The sequence below is a fragment of the Ammodytes marinus genome, assembly GCF_949987685.1.
Source record: "Ammodytes marinus genome assembly, chromosome: 7".
NCBI classification, from domain to species: Eukaryota; Metazoa; Chordata; class Actinopteri; order Uranoscopiformes; family Ammodytidae; genus Ammodytes; species Ammodytes marinus.
Genome location: NC_137211.1, coordinates 424,087 through 439,086, shown reverse-complemented (window position 1 = coordinate 439,086; position 15,000 = coordinate 424,087). Strand labels below are relative to the sequence as shown.

The 15,000-nt window shown below is 41.0% G+C and overlaps 1 protein-coding gene across 1 annotated transcript in view; it reads right to left on the bottom strand.

The window, feature by feature from the left end:
- sypa (synaptophysin a) overlaps positions 1–10,862 on the bottom strand; it is a gene marked incomplete at both ends in the record, with an annotated part of 17,977 nt that extends 7,115 nt beyond the window's left edge. Inside the window, 2 exons of the mRNA XM_080030344.1 lie at positions 5,698–5,763; positions 10,845–10,862. Coding sequence (XP_079886470.1) covers positions 5,698–5,763; positions 10,845–10,862 — 84 coding nt within the window. The remainder of the gene's footprint in view (positions 1–5,697; positions 5,764–10,844) is intronic.
- Between the last annotated feature and the right edge of the window lie 4,138 nt (positions 10,863–15,000).

The following is a 15,000-nucleotide window of genomic DNA, read 5'->3' as shown; positions in this document are numbered from 1 at the left end:
TACAGTGATCACTTACATAATGTTTATTTATGTTAATATAAGTGTTAAATCGCTCTTTATTCATACAGTGATCACTTACATAATGTTTATTTATGTTAATATAAGTGTTAAATCGCTCTTTATTCATACAGTGATCACTTACATAATGTGCGCGTTTCATAAAGCCGATCTCTCAGTCAGCTGCTTTGCATGTAATCGGCAAATAAACTTTATGTCGTATCCCGAAATTTTTATCCAATCAGAAGAGAGAACGCTACAAACCGACACTCGTCTCACTCATATATAGTATATACACTCCATGGTCTCACTGCCGGTGCACGCCAGAGCAACAGATGGGTGAATGTGTATGCGCCTACAATGGCGGAGCGGGTAAAAATCCTTCCCAATGTCTGTTTTGATGGTTTTTATCATGTTTTATCACACTTATGGATCTGAGATGATGCTAGATAACTCGCTGCTTGAAGACCGCAGTGCATTAATGTGGTGACGTAGGGACGAGCGAGGGGACTGCTAACTGCAGTAACTGACAGGAAGTTAGCTAAAAGAGCCATTCCGCTTACTGAACCTTTAAGTTTTAAAAGTGGAAGAAAACAAGAAAAATTACAATAAATATATTTTTACAACATTTCGTGAACATTGCAGATACTCAGAATCTTCACGGAACAGTTTGGAGAAATCTGTCGCTGTGTCGTCATGTAGAAAAACTAAAACATCTAAAATGTGCAACGGCTGATTAGACTTTGAATGAAATAGTATTCTGTGGTCTGAAGCTCTCACCCGTCTGTCTGTCTGTCTGTCTGTCTGTCTGTCTGTCTGTCTGTCTGTCTGTCTGTCTGTGGTCTGATGCTCTCACCAATTAGATTCAGATTCAGATTCAACTCTATTGTCATTGCACAAGTGAGGACAACCAGTACAAGGAAATGCAGTTTAGCATCTAACCAGTAGAGCAATTAATAATATAAAGTGCAAGTAATACATAAATCTCAGATTACCCTGTAAATCCAGACCCACTCCAATCTAGATCCATATATGGTCTGGCCACGATCGATAGACAATCCCAACCCAAGGGACATTCCCCACACCAAGTGCATTTCTAATACCACTGCACCCAGTTGGATAGCACTACAACCAATCAGAGCGATGCACAAGGCGACGTAAGCCCCTTTCGTTTAGGGAACAGCGGGGTTAACTGGTAAATTAAACGTTTGCCGTGGTCGGTCGGCAAAATAGAACATTCCACTTACTTGCTAATGAAAGATTTGAGTGCCGTCTTCCAAATCGTTAAGGGTCGAGGCCAAAGCAGTCTCAAACTCACACAACATATCCGCAGCCATCTCTGATGTTTACTATCACGGCTTCGACGGCGCACTGTCGTCATCCGTTTACCTCCGCCCCAGAGCACCATACAAAGGGCTCTGTCTGTCTGTCTGTCTGTCTGTCTGCATACATAGGGCTCTACCTGTCTGTCTGCATACATAGGGCTCTACCTGTCTGTCTGTCTGTCTGTCTGTCTGTCTGTCTGCATACATAGGGCTCTACCTGTCTGTCTGTCTGTCTGTCTGACTGTCTGATTTGATTTGATTGGTAGCTCAGGATTTCATGACATATTTAATGAGCCATTCCGCTTACTGAACCTTTAAGTTTTAAATGTGGAAGAAAACAAGAAAAAATGACAATAAATATATTTTTACAACATCTCGTGAACATTGCAGATACTCAGAATCTTCAAGGAGGAATTTGGAGAAATCTGTCGCTGTGTCGTCATGTAGAAAAACTAAAACATCTAAAATGTGCAACGGCTGATTAGACTTTGAATGAAATAGTATTCTGTGGTCTGAAGCTCTCACCGGCGGCAGTGGCGAAGTGGTAGGGAGTTCGCCTCTGGTGTGCAGGGTCGGAGGTTCGATCCCCCGTCTCCCCGCCACATGTCGAAGTGTCCCTGGGCAAGACACTGAACCCCGAATTGCTCCCGATAGTTAGCTTAGTTAGCTTAGCACCCTAGTGCTAAGCCTACCCTGCGTGGTAGCTGCTGCTATCGGTGTATGAATGTGTGTCAGACCGTCTTTCTTTGCCAGCGATGGTTTGCATTTAAACAAACAAGGGAAACATCTTCTGGCCAGCAATATGCTCTTAACAATAAAATCGGTTCCTAGCGTCACTCCTCTTGCAAACTCTGTCCAGCATGATTGACTATCTCCACACCTGGTCAGTCAAGAGGTAGTTAGCTCACGTGACACAGCCTCCATGACCACTAGTCCCCATGCTTCTAGCGCCCCCTCCAGGCCTGGAACTTCCATTACTATAAAAACTCACCCAATCCCAGTATGTCAGTCTGTCAGATCATCATTAATCCCTCCTCATAGATTTTACAGGTCACGCCACAGACCACTTGGGATTACAAGTAACTTGAAAAATGTACCTATTATGTGTAATAGGTCAATTGTGTTGGACCACCCCGCTGTTGATAACCTGGACATGAGCATATCAAAGCTAAACTCACCAAACATCCTCAAAACAAGAAAGGGTTTGGGTTTTCTTCACTTAAACATAAGAAGTTTGCTTCAGCACAATAAACTAGACCATGTTAACATCTTAGTATCTCAGGCTGACCCAGATGTCTTGGTTCTGACTGAATCATGGTTGAAGAGCAGTACACATGACTCTATGGTGGCAATAAATGATTATAGTTTATTCAGAATAGACAGGACCACACGGGGTGGGGGAGTGGCTGTCTATGTTAAATCACATTATTCTGTATCATTACTACATGCTGTCTCTGTTCGAAGCTGCTTTGAATTTATTGCTTTGGAATTGTCTTTATCATCCAATGATTGTTTTGTTGTAATTGGTGTGTACAGGCCCCCTTCAGCAGTAAATAGCTCCTTGAGTGAGCTAGCACATTTAATCTCTCCATATGTAAATAGAGAGGTCATTATGATGGGTGATTTTAACATTGACTGGCTTTCTGGTGCCTCTGAACCTTTTAAAGAAATATGTAGCAACCTAAATCTTACACAATTAATAACTGAGCCCACAAGACCAAATCTAAAAAACCCAGCAAAATCAACTTTGATCGATTTAATATTATCAAATCAAAGCAATAAAATAGTTTCTGCTGGTGTCTTTGAGCTTGGAATCAGTGATCACTGCCCGGTGGCCTGTATCAGAAGTATTCATCTTAAAAAATCTCAACCCAAAATCATCATTAAGCGTAATTTTAAAGGTTTTAACGAGCAAGCATTTTTAAATGAACTCTATCAAAGTGACATTCATCTCACAAGTGAAATATCTGATGTGGAATTGGCCTTAGAATTTTTCACCAATACTTTCTCCTCCATTTTGAACAAGCATGCACCCCTTAAAAAGCACAGAGTAAAAAATAGATCAAACCCCTGGTTCACAAATGAATTGTCCGATATATTTGCAGAGAGAAATAAAGCATGGTCCCTAGCTAGACGCTCTGGTGAAAACTCCAAGTGGACTGCTTTCAGACAAATCAGAAATAGGTGCATATCCATGGTTAGGAAAGCTAAATCAGACTACTACCTCGAACTAATTTCAAACTGCTACTCCAACCCTGCACTATTTTGGAAGGCTGTGAATTATAACAAAAACAATTCTAGCACTATTCCCAGTCAATTAAAAATAAATGATCGTATTTTAAATGATCAGAAAGAAATTGGTTTAGCTTTCAATAAACACTTTATAGCTGCTGGTAAACTCTTTCACAATGGAGTATCTACGCCTTCTACGCCTACCACCACGAGAAATAAAAATAGCATACCACCTGTCTCTAAAACTCCTCTTTTCAGCCTTGTTCAAGTCCCAACAAGTATTGTTGTAGATGCGCTTCTTGCCATCAACCCCAGGAAGTACATGGGAGAGGACAATTTGGACCCATTTTCAATAAATCTCTCTGCACTTATCATATCAAAACAAATAACCCATATTTTTAATCTTTCCATCTCTTCTGGTATTGTTCCTAAAGTCTGGAAAAAAGCTCACGTCATTCCATTACATAAAGGGGGTGACAAAAGTGATCTTAACAATTACAGGCCAATTTCCAAACTCCCATGCCTGGCAAAAATTCTAGAATCAGTCATTAATACTCAGTTGAAATCCTTTTTATCCAGTGCTTCCATTTTGAGTCCATTTCAATCTGGTTTTAGGGCAGGCCACAGTACTATATCTGCTGTCACTTTGGTCTTAGACAACATTGTTACAGCTATCGATAAAAAAATGCACTGTGCAGCACTTTTTGTTGATCTGTCAAAAGCTTTTGATACTTTAGATCACCATTTGCTTTTAGAGAGGCTGCATGAAATTGGTTTTGATTATTCTACATGTAGCTGGTTTAGGGACTATCTCTCTGATAGACAGCAGTCAGTTAAGCTGGGAAGCTACCAAACTGAGTTTTTAACAGTTACAAATGGTGTTCCGCAGGGCTCAATTTTAGGTCCAGTCCTATTCACAATTTACATCAATAACATTGTTTCATCACTACAAAACTGCCATGCCCATTTGTATGCTGACGACACTGTACTGTATTGCATTTCTGATTCAGTGCAACAATCTGTTCAGAACCTACAGAGCTCTTTTAACACCCTGCAGAACTGTCTAGTGGATCTCAGGCTTGTCCTTAATATAGAAAAAACAAAATATATGTGCTTTTCCAGAGCAAGAATTACACATTTTAATGATCTTATTATTCACACAAATAATGGATCTCATATTGAAAGAGTCACTGAATATAAATATCTTGGCATCTGGATAGATGAAAAACTCTCTTTTACATTTCACATAAAAAATCTTGTCTGTCGTCTCCGACAAAAGATTGGCTATTTTTATAGGAATAAAGCCACCTTCCCGTTGTTCAGTAGGAAAAGGATTATTGAGGCAGTTTTTATGTCTGTCCTTGATTACGGTGATGTGGTTTATCGGCATGCATCTCGTTCATGCCTTAAACTCCTAGACTCTGTATTTCACTCTGCTTTGAGATTCATTACAGGAGATGCTTATGATACACACCATTGTGTTTTATATGAAAAGGTTGGGTGGTCCTCCCTTAAGGAGAGACGTGATGCACATTGGCATATTTTTATATATAAAGCTCTGACTGGAAAGCTACCACTATATTTGACAGAAATGCTGCTTATTTCAGATGGGCTTTATCAAACCCGCTCAACTGACATGCTCATGTTATATGTCCCCTATGCCCGGTCTGAGCTTGGTAAAACCGCTTTTAGCCATAGTGCCCCTGACTCCTGGAACAGCCTACAACATACAATTAAAATAAATACACTCATAACTGTTAACCAATTTAAAATTATTATTTTGAATCAGCCCCTCTACACTTGTAACTGTTTTAATTAGGCTATTATGTCTCTCATTCAATTGATCTGAATGTTTTAAATTGTTGTTGTCTGTGTGTGTGTGTGTGTGTGTGTGTAAACTTGTTATGTATTCTCATTGTATATTGTGTATATGTACAAACTCGACGTCATTGTAAAAGAGGGTCACCCCTCAATTGATCTTTCGAGGTTAAATAAAGGAAAATGAAATGAAATGAAATGAAATGTGTGTGACTGGGTGAATGTGTACAAAAACAATGTAAAGCGCTTTGGGTCTGCGATAAACGGAGATATAGCGCTATACAAGTCCATTTACCCGTCTGTCTGTCTGTGTGTGTGGACTCACCCATTGTAAGACCTTGATGAATCCCAGAGGAACCTTCAGGATCCTGAATTCGCCCTTAGCAACCAGCTGTGGAGGAGAGACACAATGTTAGGAAACACACACTCCTACCAGTCTGTGTGTGTGTGTGTGTGTCTGTGTCTGTGTGTGTGTGTGTGTGTGTGTGTGTGTGTGTGTGTGTGTGTGTGGAGAGATATTTAATCATCTGAAACTGAGTCTGAGGAAACGTCAATAAACTGCAGAGAATCAGTCGAAGGTTTTACTACAGTTTCCTTTAAAGGTGGAGTCAGTGATTCTGGAGAACGCTTGTTGTCAAAATCAGTGAATATCTCCTCATGATCCACTACCTGTCTGTACTGGGTGAGCTGAAAAATATCCAGTGTCAATACACAGCCTAGGCTCTGTAAACTGATATGTAGACAAAGGGAGCCCCAACCGTAGCTATCAACTTGTACGTTTACAGAACTTAGGCTGTGTATTAACACTGGACTGGATGTTCTGTTCCCATCAAACATTCTATGATCTGTGAAACATGTCTCCGAATAATCCCTCCGTGTCTGTGTGTGTGTGTGTGTGTGTGTGTGTTTGTGTGTGTGTGTGTGTGTGTGTGTGTGTGTGTGTGTGTTTGTGTGTGTGTGTGTGTGTGCGTGTGTATGTGAAACAAAGGGGCCACCAGAGCAATCAACACGGCCATTCACAGAGCCTAGGCTGTGTATTGACACGTTTCCAGCTCACACACAGTACAGACAGGTAGCAGACAGACAGGTAGCAGACAGACAGGTAGCAGACAGACAGGTAGCAGACAGACAGGTAGCAGACAGACAGACAGGTAGCAGACAGACAGGTAGCAGACAGACAGGTAACAGACAGACAGGTAACAGACAGACAGGTAACAGACAGACAGGTAGCAGACAGACAGATAGCAGACAGACAGGTAACAGACAGACAGGTAGCAGACAGACAGGTAACAGACAGACAGGTAACAGACAGACAGGTAGCAGACAGACAGGTAGCAGACAGACAGGTAACAGACAGACAGGTAGCAGACAGACAGGTAACAGACAGACAGGTAGCAGACAGACAGGTAGCAGACAGACAGGTAGCAGACAGACAGGTAGCAGACAGACAGGTAGCAGACAGACAGGTAACAGACAGACAGACAGGTAGCAGACAGACAGGTAGCAGACAGACAGGTAGCAGACAGACAGGTAGCAGACAGACAGGTAACAGACAGACAGGTAGCAGACAGACAGGTAGCAGACAGACAGACAGGTAGCAGACAGACAGGTAGCAGACAGGTAGCAGACAGACAGGTAGCAGACAGACAGGTAACAGACAGACAGGTAGCAGACAGACAGGTAGCAGACAGACAGGTAGCAGACAGACAGGTAGCAGACAGACAGACAGACAGACAGACAGACAGGTAACAGACAGACAGGTAACAGACAGACAGGTAGCAGACAGACAGACAGACAGACAGACAGGTAGCAGACAGACAGGTAGCAGACAGACAGGTAACAGACAGACAGGTAGCAGACAGACAGGTAGCAGACAGACAGGTAACAGACAGACAGGTAGCAGACAGACTCAGACAGGTAGCAGACAGACAGGTAGCAGACAGACAGGTAGCAGACAGACAGGTAACAGACAGACAGGTAGCAGACAGACAGGTAGCAGACAGACAGGTAGCAGACAGACAGGTAGCAGACAGACAGGTAGCAGACAGACAGGTAGCAGACAGACAGGTAGCAGACAGACAGGTAGCAGACAGACAGGTAGCAGACAGACAGGTAGCAGACCATGAGGAGATATTCACTGATTTTGACGACAATCGATTTTGACAACAAACCAGGGATGGAAATGAACACCCGCCACACGCCAAATGCGGGTAGATTTGCGTGCTGGCGTGTAAATTGTGTCACTTCGCCCGCCACTGTGTCGGGTAATACTTTCCAGTCAGGTCCGATCTAATTTGCATATTTAATATATTCGTCATAAACATGATGACAGGGCGCTACACAGTTCAACAGTTTGTTTTTGCCTTTCTTGTTGAACTGAACTACGGCGCGATCCGCTCCGCTAGGAAATACTATCTGCGTGTTGACGTGTGGAGGCATAAGTCGACAAATCAATCGACTTACTTTGCCCCTTTTCTTCTTCCCACAGCAGAGGTTGAGGTGCTGAAAATAAAGTGAAAACTGCGCTTTTCCTTTAAGCAGCAGAGCTGCCGCCGTTATGATACAGTATTTGCATCAAAGCCCTAATGGTCATACAAATGAGATGCTTTATTTAAACGCTGTCCGTGCTTAGGAGGTGATTGTAATTGTGTCGGCTGAAACAGAAACTAACGGAGGGATTCGGCTCACTATAGTCCCTTGAGTCGCGCAGTCAGTTTGCCGACATGGCTTTGTGTTTTGAGGCTCGAGACATACAATCAGATCGCATACAAACAGGGAAGCCTTTCACATCGGTATCGCTAACGGGGAGAATATCCCCGGTTATTATTTGAGCCTCAAACCACAGAGTTCTTCCGTGCGGTGGCTCGCTCACTCACTGGTGAGATCTCACGAAACGCTGCTTTGCTCGGACGAAGGCATCGTGTGTTTCTAGGTGATTTAACACTAAAGCCTCAGACGAGCGTTTAACATTATGAACATCTTTAGCACAGCACTGTTTTTTATCAACAGTGAAAAAATGGTCCCACAGCGGACTCTTATGTGTAGCTGATTACTTCATGCACGCACCTTGCAGAAGTGACGCTCCTGCAGCGCGCTCACGACCAGACGTGACACGGTGACATCTCCCATTAATAAAACGGCATAACTCCCTGATTTTCAGATTTCTATTTTTAAATTCGACTTGAGCGCAAGTGGAAAACCGGTCAATGTGTCGACACATTCACATCCCTAATGCATATGGAGAAAGTGATAAACACTACCACACCACAAAGACTGATCAGACCTGCATCTCTTATTAGTTAATTATATGAAATGTTGATATTGTGCACAATATCAACATTTCATATCATTAACTAAAAAGAAAAAAGAAATCTAAAGGTAACTTCAATACTGTATTATAATTATTGACTAAATGATGAAAAAAAGGTGTCTGCAGGGCCAGTGAAAATATACAAGGGGCCAGTAAAACTCGGATCTATTGGCTAAGCGGGCCAGTTGGGAAAAAAAGTTGCATTGAACCCAGAGTATATATGGAGGTCAATTATAAAATGTTTTGAAATAAAGATGGCGTGTATTGTGTGTCATATATAGTAAGAGTGTACCATTTCATTTGCAACTCAGTTCCTTGCACCTACTTACAGTAGAAATCACTTCTGATGGAAAACATTTGTATGAAAAACACTTTCATTAGCTATTCTTACTATTGTATTGTTTAACATTAACGCATATATTAAAAAAGATATTGCGTATAAAAAGTGGCTGGTAAAAAAGATGAGTGGCTGGTAGATTTTTAAATCTACCTGCCACAGTGGCTGGTAGGCAAAAAAGTTAATTTCCATCCCTGCAACAAACGTTCCCCAGAATCTCTGACTCGAGCTAAAACATGATATTTCTATCTATCTATCTATCTATCTATCTATCTATCTATCTATCTATCTATCTATCTATCTATCTATCTATCTATCTATCTGTCTATCTGTCTATCTGTCTGTCTGTCTGTCTGTCTGTCTGTCTATCTATCTATCTATCTATCTATCTATCTTCCATAACATGTCTTCTTTCACACTAGTATAAATCAAAGGTCCAACATGTACATTCAGGTGTTTATTTGACTAAACCTTGTCTGTTTGCGTCTGTATATTTCGGGTCATCCAACTTTTTGTATTATATTCAATCAGGATAAGTGAGAAATGCATCACCCTGCAGTCTCCATCCCTCCCTGACATTTAGTAGCCTAAGCCAGAAACATATTTAGTTTGTCCCAATACAGGATGTCTAATTCCTTATAATAAAAATACCCAGATGTCCTAGCCTACTACATAATAGTATAAAAGGAAAAGTATGAGATTTGGAATGCAGGGAGAGTCAATAGGTTTGAAAGGAGAAGTAGGCCTATTCATATATTCAGTAGGCTAGTCTGTCACCATAATCGAACGCAGATTAAATGTAATATTGTATCTTAAAGCGGTGGTTTAAACTACATATTAAATATATTAGGCTTATAACATGATTTAAGGGTTTTTCTGGCGGACTCCATTTTAAATCTAAGGAATAACAGCTCGGCAAAAAAACCTGGACCGGTTTGACAAAATCACCATCCTCTTCCTCGTCTTTCGGCTGCCATTTTACACACACAAACACACACACGCACGCGCGCGCACACACGCACACACACACATGCACGCGCCGCACATAGCACATGCACGAGCACAGGCGGAAGATGATTTTGATGTTGATATTTACAATCGAATTCTGCTTGTTTTTATTATTGTGGGTACAAGCCTATTTCAGACACACACACACACACACACACACGCGCGCGCGCGCACACACACACACACACACACACACACACGCGCGCGCGCGCACACACACACACACACACACACACACACACACACACACACACACACACACACACACAGCCGCTCCCCCCTATCCCGCAGTCTGTCTCCCTACCACATCCCCCAATAATAATCCACTATGAACCACATTCACACTTTCATCTATAATTTAATTCATGCTGTTATTAACATCCAAACGGAGCCATCATGTCTGAGGCTTTTACAGGCTGATGCTGCGTCGTTGTTTCTCCACATCAGGAATAAATTCCTAAATCAATAAATTCACATAAATCCTCCTACATTCCGGATCCTCTCCCCGGATCTCTCGGATATTTAGATTCATTATTATAAATGTATTTAGATGTATATACAAGGCTTGAAAAATCAGGTGTATTTTTTTTTGTCTACGTTTGCCGCTGTCGTGATGCGGCGGCCCTGATGCAGAATAGGACGGTGTATTCAGACTAAAACGAACACACCCTAAACGCGCATAGGCCCACAGCTAACGCAAACACACACACACACGCAAACACACACACACACACACCACATACACACACGAGGAAGATATATTAAAAGGATTGAATTAGATTGTGATTAAATGTGAAATGGGTTAAAGAGACTGTACCTGATTTACGACGTCCATCTTTGCGCCTGGATACAACGAGAGATGGAGAGAGACAGTGGAGGGAGGCGGGGCGTGGCTCGTATATTATTTATTTAATTATTTTTATATATTTTTTTTATTTTTATTTCTTAGCAGCTCAAGTGAATACAATGTTAAACCGTGACTATTATATGTGTTAGTATTTCATAAATAATAATCTTTTTTTAAATGTTTTTTTTTTATCAAAGGGCATTAACACAGGGCTTTCTATAAGATTAAATAGCCTACGTCACAGTATTGGGGTGTGTGTGTGGGGGGGAGGGGTTCTACGTCATCACGGTGATAGAATGTGTGGACGTGAGATGTCTGTGTGTTTGTGCATGTGTATCTGTATGTGTGTCTGTGTGGTTATCTGTATGTGTGTGTGTGTGTGTGTGTGTGTGTGTGTGTGTGTGTGTGTGTGCATGCAGGTGTGTGTGCGTGTGTGTGTTTTCGTGGTCCATTTGATCAAAATCCAAAATTATACAGGATAATGTGTAGAGTATCTATCTATCCATCTATCCATCCATCCATCCATCCATCCATCTATCTATCTATCTATCTATCTATCTATCTATCCATCCATCCATCCATCTATCTATCTATCTATCCATCCATCCATCCATCCATCCATCCATCCATCCATCCATCCATCCATCCATCCATCCATCCATCTATCCATCCATCTATCCATCCATCCATCCATCCATCCATCCATCCATCCATCCATCCATCTATCTATCTATCCATCCATCCATCTATCCATCCATCCATCTATCTATCTATCTATCTATCTATCTATCTATCTATCTATCTATCTACTGTCTGTCTGTCTATCCATCCATCCATCCATCCATCCATCCATCCATCCATCCATCCATCCATCCATCCATCTAATTTATGTGTGAAGTAACTGCAGTACCTCCACTCCTCCACCAGAGGGAGGCAGAGACATTACACATTTCTTTCCCTCAGTGAGGATTCCACAGCGGTTTGTTTTCAGTATTTATTTGAGGTGAATGTCAGTGGAATATAAAAGCCCTTTAACTTCTGAGGGGAACACAGTGAAATCTGAATAAACAGCTGACATTTGACAAACACACGAATATTAACACAGGCATTCAAACAACGATAGAATAATGGTTGCGTTCCGAATCTCATACTTTCTACTATATAGTATGTAGAAAAAAGATTTAGGATGTCCCGATTCTTGTGGCCAGATTTAGGATGGTTAGAAGTACCCGGATGCCCTACTTCATGCGGCCAAGATTGTTAGTGTTGAAAACTGCATCCTATTTGGGCGATTCTGACCCACAATCCAGTGCGCACGTGAAGTGACGTCACATCGACGAAGCCTCCATATGAGAACAAACGGGGATGAGACGGATATAAAAGCAAGAGGCAAGATCAAGGCGCAATGTTATGATGAAATAAGAGAGTAAAGTATGTCCCAATAGTATGCCTACTGCATCCTAACTAGATTATTTTTATCGTCGGATGTAGTATGTAGAATAGAAAAAAGAAAGAGGAGGAGATTCAGAACGCAACCAATGTCTATTTTCTTCTGTCAGAATAAAAAACATCATATAATAACATTTAGAAAAAGAAAATGTAGTTTTTCAACACGGACACACAAGCTGTTAAAAAACAACAAGAAAAGTCAGTTTTCAGTTCATTGTTTGAATCGACGAGTTTTCATTAATAAGAATAAAAATACACACAAATAAGATGAGAGACATATAATTACCGCACACGTTTACCACTGACTTCCATTTTAAAAGGTGCTCCGAGGAACTTTCAGTTTGTGTTAATTCTAGCGCCCCCTTTGGACAAAAGCGGTAGTGTTTTTACCACGCCAGCTGTTGTTCCTGGGTGAGCGTATACCCATGACAAAGGCATTTGGGCGACCTTGGCTCAGTTGGTAGATCGGGTTGGCCAATGATCCAAGGGTTGGCGGTTCGATCCCCGCCTGGCCACCTGTGTCATGGTTGTTGTGTCCTTGGGCAAGATACTTCACCCACCTTGCCTGGTGTGAATGTGTATGACTGCTGTATGTTTGAGGTGGTGGTCTGAGGGGCCGTAGGCGCGGAATGGCAGCCACGCTTCCGTCAGTCTGCCCCAGGGCAGCTGTGGCTACTATGGTAGTTTACCACCACCAGTATGACTCTGTGTGAATGAATGGAACCTGGAACCCTGTAAAGAGCTTTGAGTCCTTAGGGAATAAAGCGCTATATAAATCCTATACATTATTATTATGAAGAAAAACTATATAAAAACAGCATTCTTTGCACTGATGGTCTCGTTTGCTGTTACATGTAATTTATGATCATCAGAGGGAAAATGAGACTGTTTCAGAAATATTTAAAAGTTCCTCGTAGCGACTTTGATTTATCCTCCGAGATATCTGTGTGTTTGTACAAGTCATGAGATTTTCAAAAATAATTTCTCATATTTTTTTTAACTCTCTTTTTTTATTTACAGGTCTGCAGATACAGTAAATAGTGCATATCATACGTCTCATTTAGCCGTCTGTAAATGTACATGTGTAGCCAATACGTTCTATTCTAACTCTGATTCTCTAACCCTTGTACAGGCCTTTGTCTCATCCGGACTGGAGTCATGTAACGTATTATTTTCCCCCAAAATCTATTGTGAGAATATTCAAACTTCAGTCTGTTTAAAAACTTAGATCAAACCCGCCGCCCTCCTATGATTCGTCTGTTTTTTGCAATATTTTTTTATCCCTTTTTTGTACTTTTTTGACATTTTTTTTTCTAGACAAAAAGCGCCAAAACCAAAAAAAAAAAATGTACCACCTAACACCACCCATTGGGCCTCATTTATCAAACTTCTCTGGTCTACGCACGGTTGATAAAATAGGCCCATTCTCTGTTATTGTTTTTATTGCCCTGAAAAGGGAAAAGAAATTTGGAAACAAAACATTTTCAGTGTTTTTTCGAAAAATTATAACAATGGAAAATAATTGGTCATTGGAGGGTGAATTGATAAATCGTATTTTTTTTTCAAACTTTATAACTTGTTAATTTTGTGGCCTCTTCTGATTGGTTCCTCATCGCTGTATCTCTCTTCTCATTGGTCTAAAATTGTAAGTCAATAAAACTTGGATCAAACCCTGCACAATTTTCGTTTTTTTCTTTTTGTCTGATGCCCCAAAAAGTACCAAAAAAGTATTGAAAAAAAAAATCCCACCAAAAGCGTCTGTTTCAAGTCTCTTTGTTTATACAACAGGTCCATGGTCCTCTCCCCCGATTGGTCGAGAGGTTCAGGATGACGTCACACATGTCACAAAAATTCAACAACTTGAATTTGACCCCGCCCTTTCCTCTGATTGGTCAAACTTTTATCTGACACCCCAAAAAAAAGTGTTGAAAAAAGAAAATCCTAAAAGCGACCAAAAAGTTAGTCCCTTTTTAATAGTTGTTTTTTTCACTTTGTCATCTTTTTTTTAATACGTCCCAAAAAAGTGTTGAAAAAAGGGTCCATGGCTGTCCTGTCCCCTGATTGGTTCAAAATGACGTCACGCATTTCATTTCGTCGTCGAGCTCATCATGCCCTGTTCTGATTGGTTTCTCGTTGCTGTGTCTCTCTTCTCATTGGTCTAACATCTTCAGCTTTTTAAAAACTTGGATAGTTTTTTGTCGTTTTTTTCTCAGACTCCTCAAAACGTGTTAAAAGTTTATTTAATATTGGATTGAAACCCGCCCCTTTCTCTGATTGGTCAGTTTTATTCGCCCCTTCCTCTGATTGGTCAGTTCTATTCGCCCCTTCCTCTGATTGGTCAGTTCTATTCGCCCCTTTCTCTGATTGGTCAGTTTTATTTGTCGCTTTTGCTTGAGATTATTGTTGTAGTTTTTTGTCACTTTTTTTTTTCCCTTTTTTGTCATATTTGTTTCTTCTGATTCCCCCAAAAATAGTTGAAAAAATCACACTTTCCCATTAAAGCGTCACAGATCCCTGCTGCCTATCCTATAAGTCTCTCTCTTACCAATAGGTCCAAAGTCTTGTGATGTATTTCTAATTTTTTTGGTTCTTCTTTTGTAGTTCTTTTGTCAGATTTCCTTTCTGACGTCCCACAAAGCGGCAAAAAAGACCCAAAAACGTCCAGAAATTGTCTTAA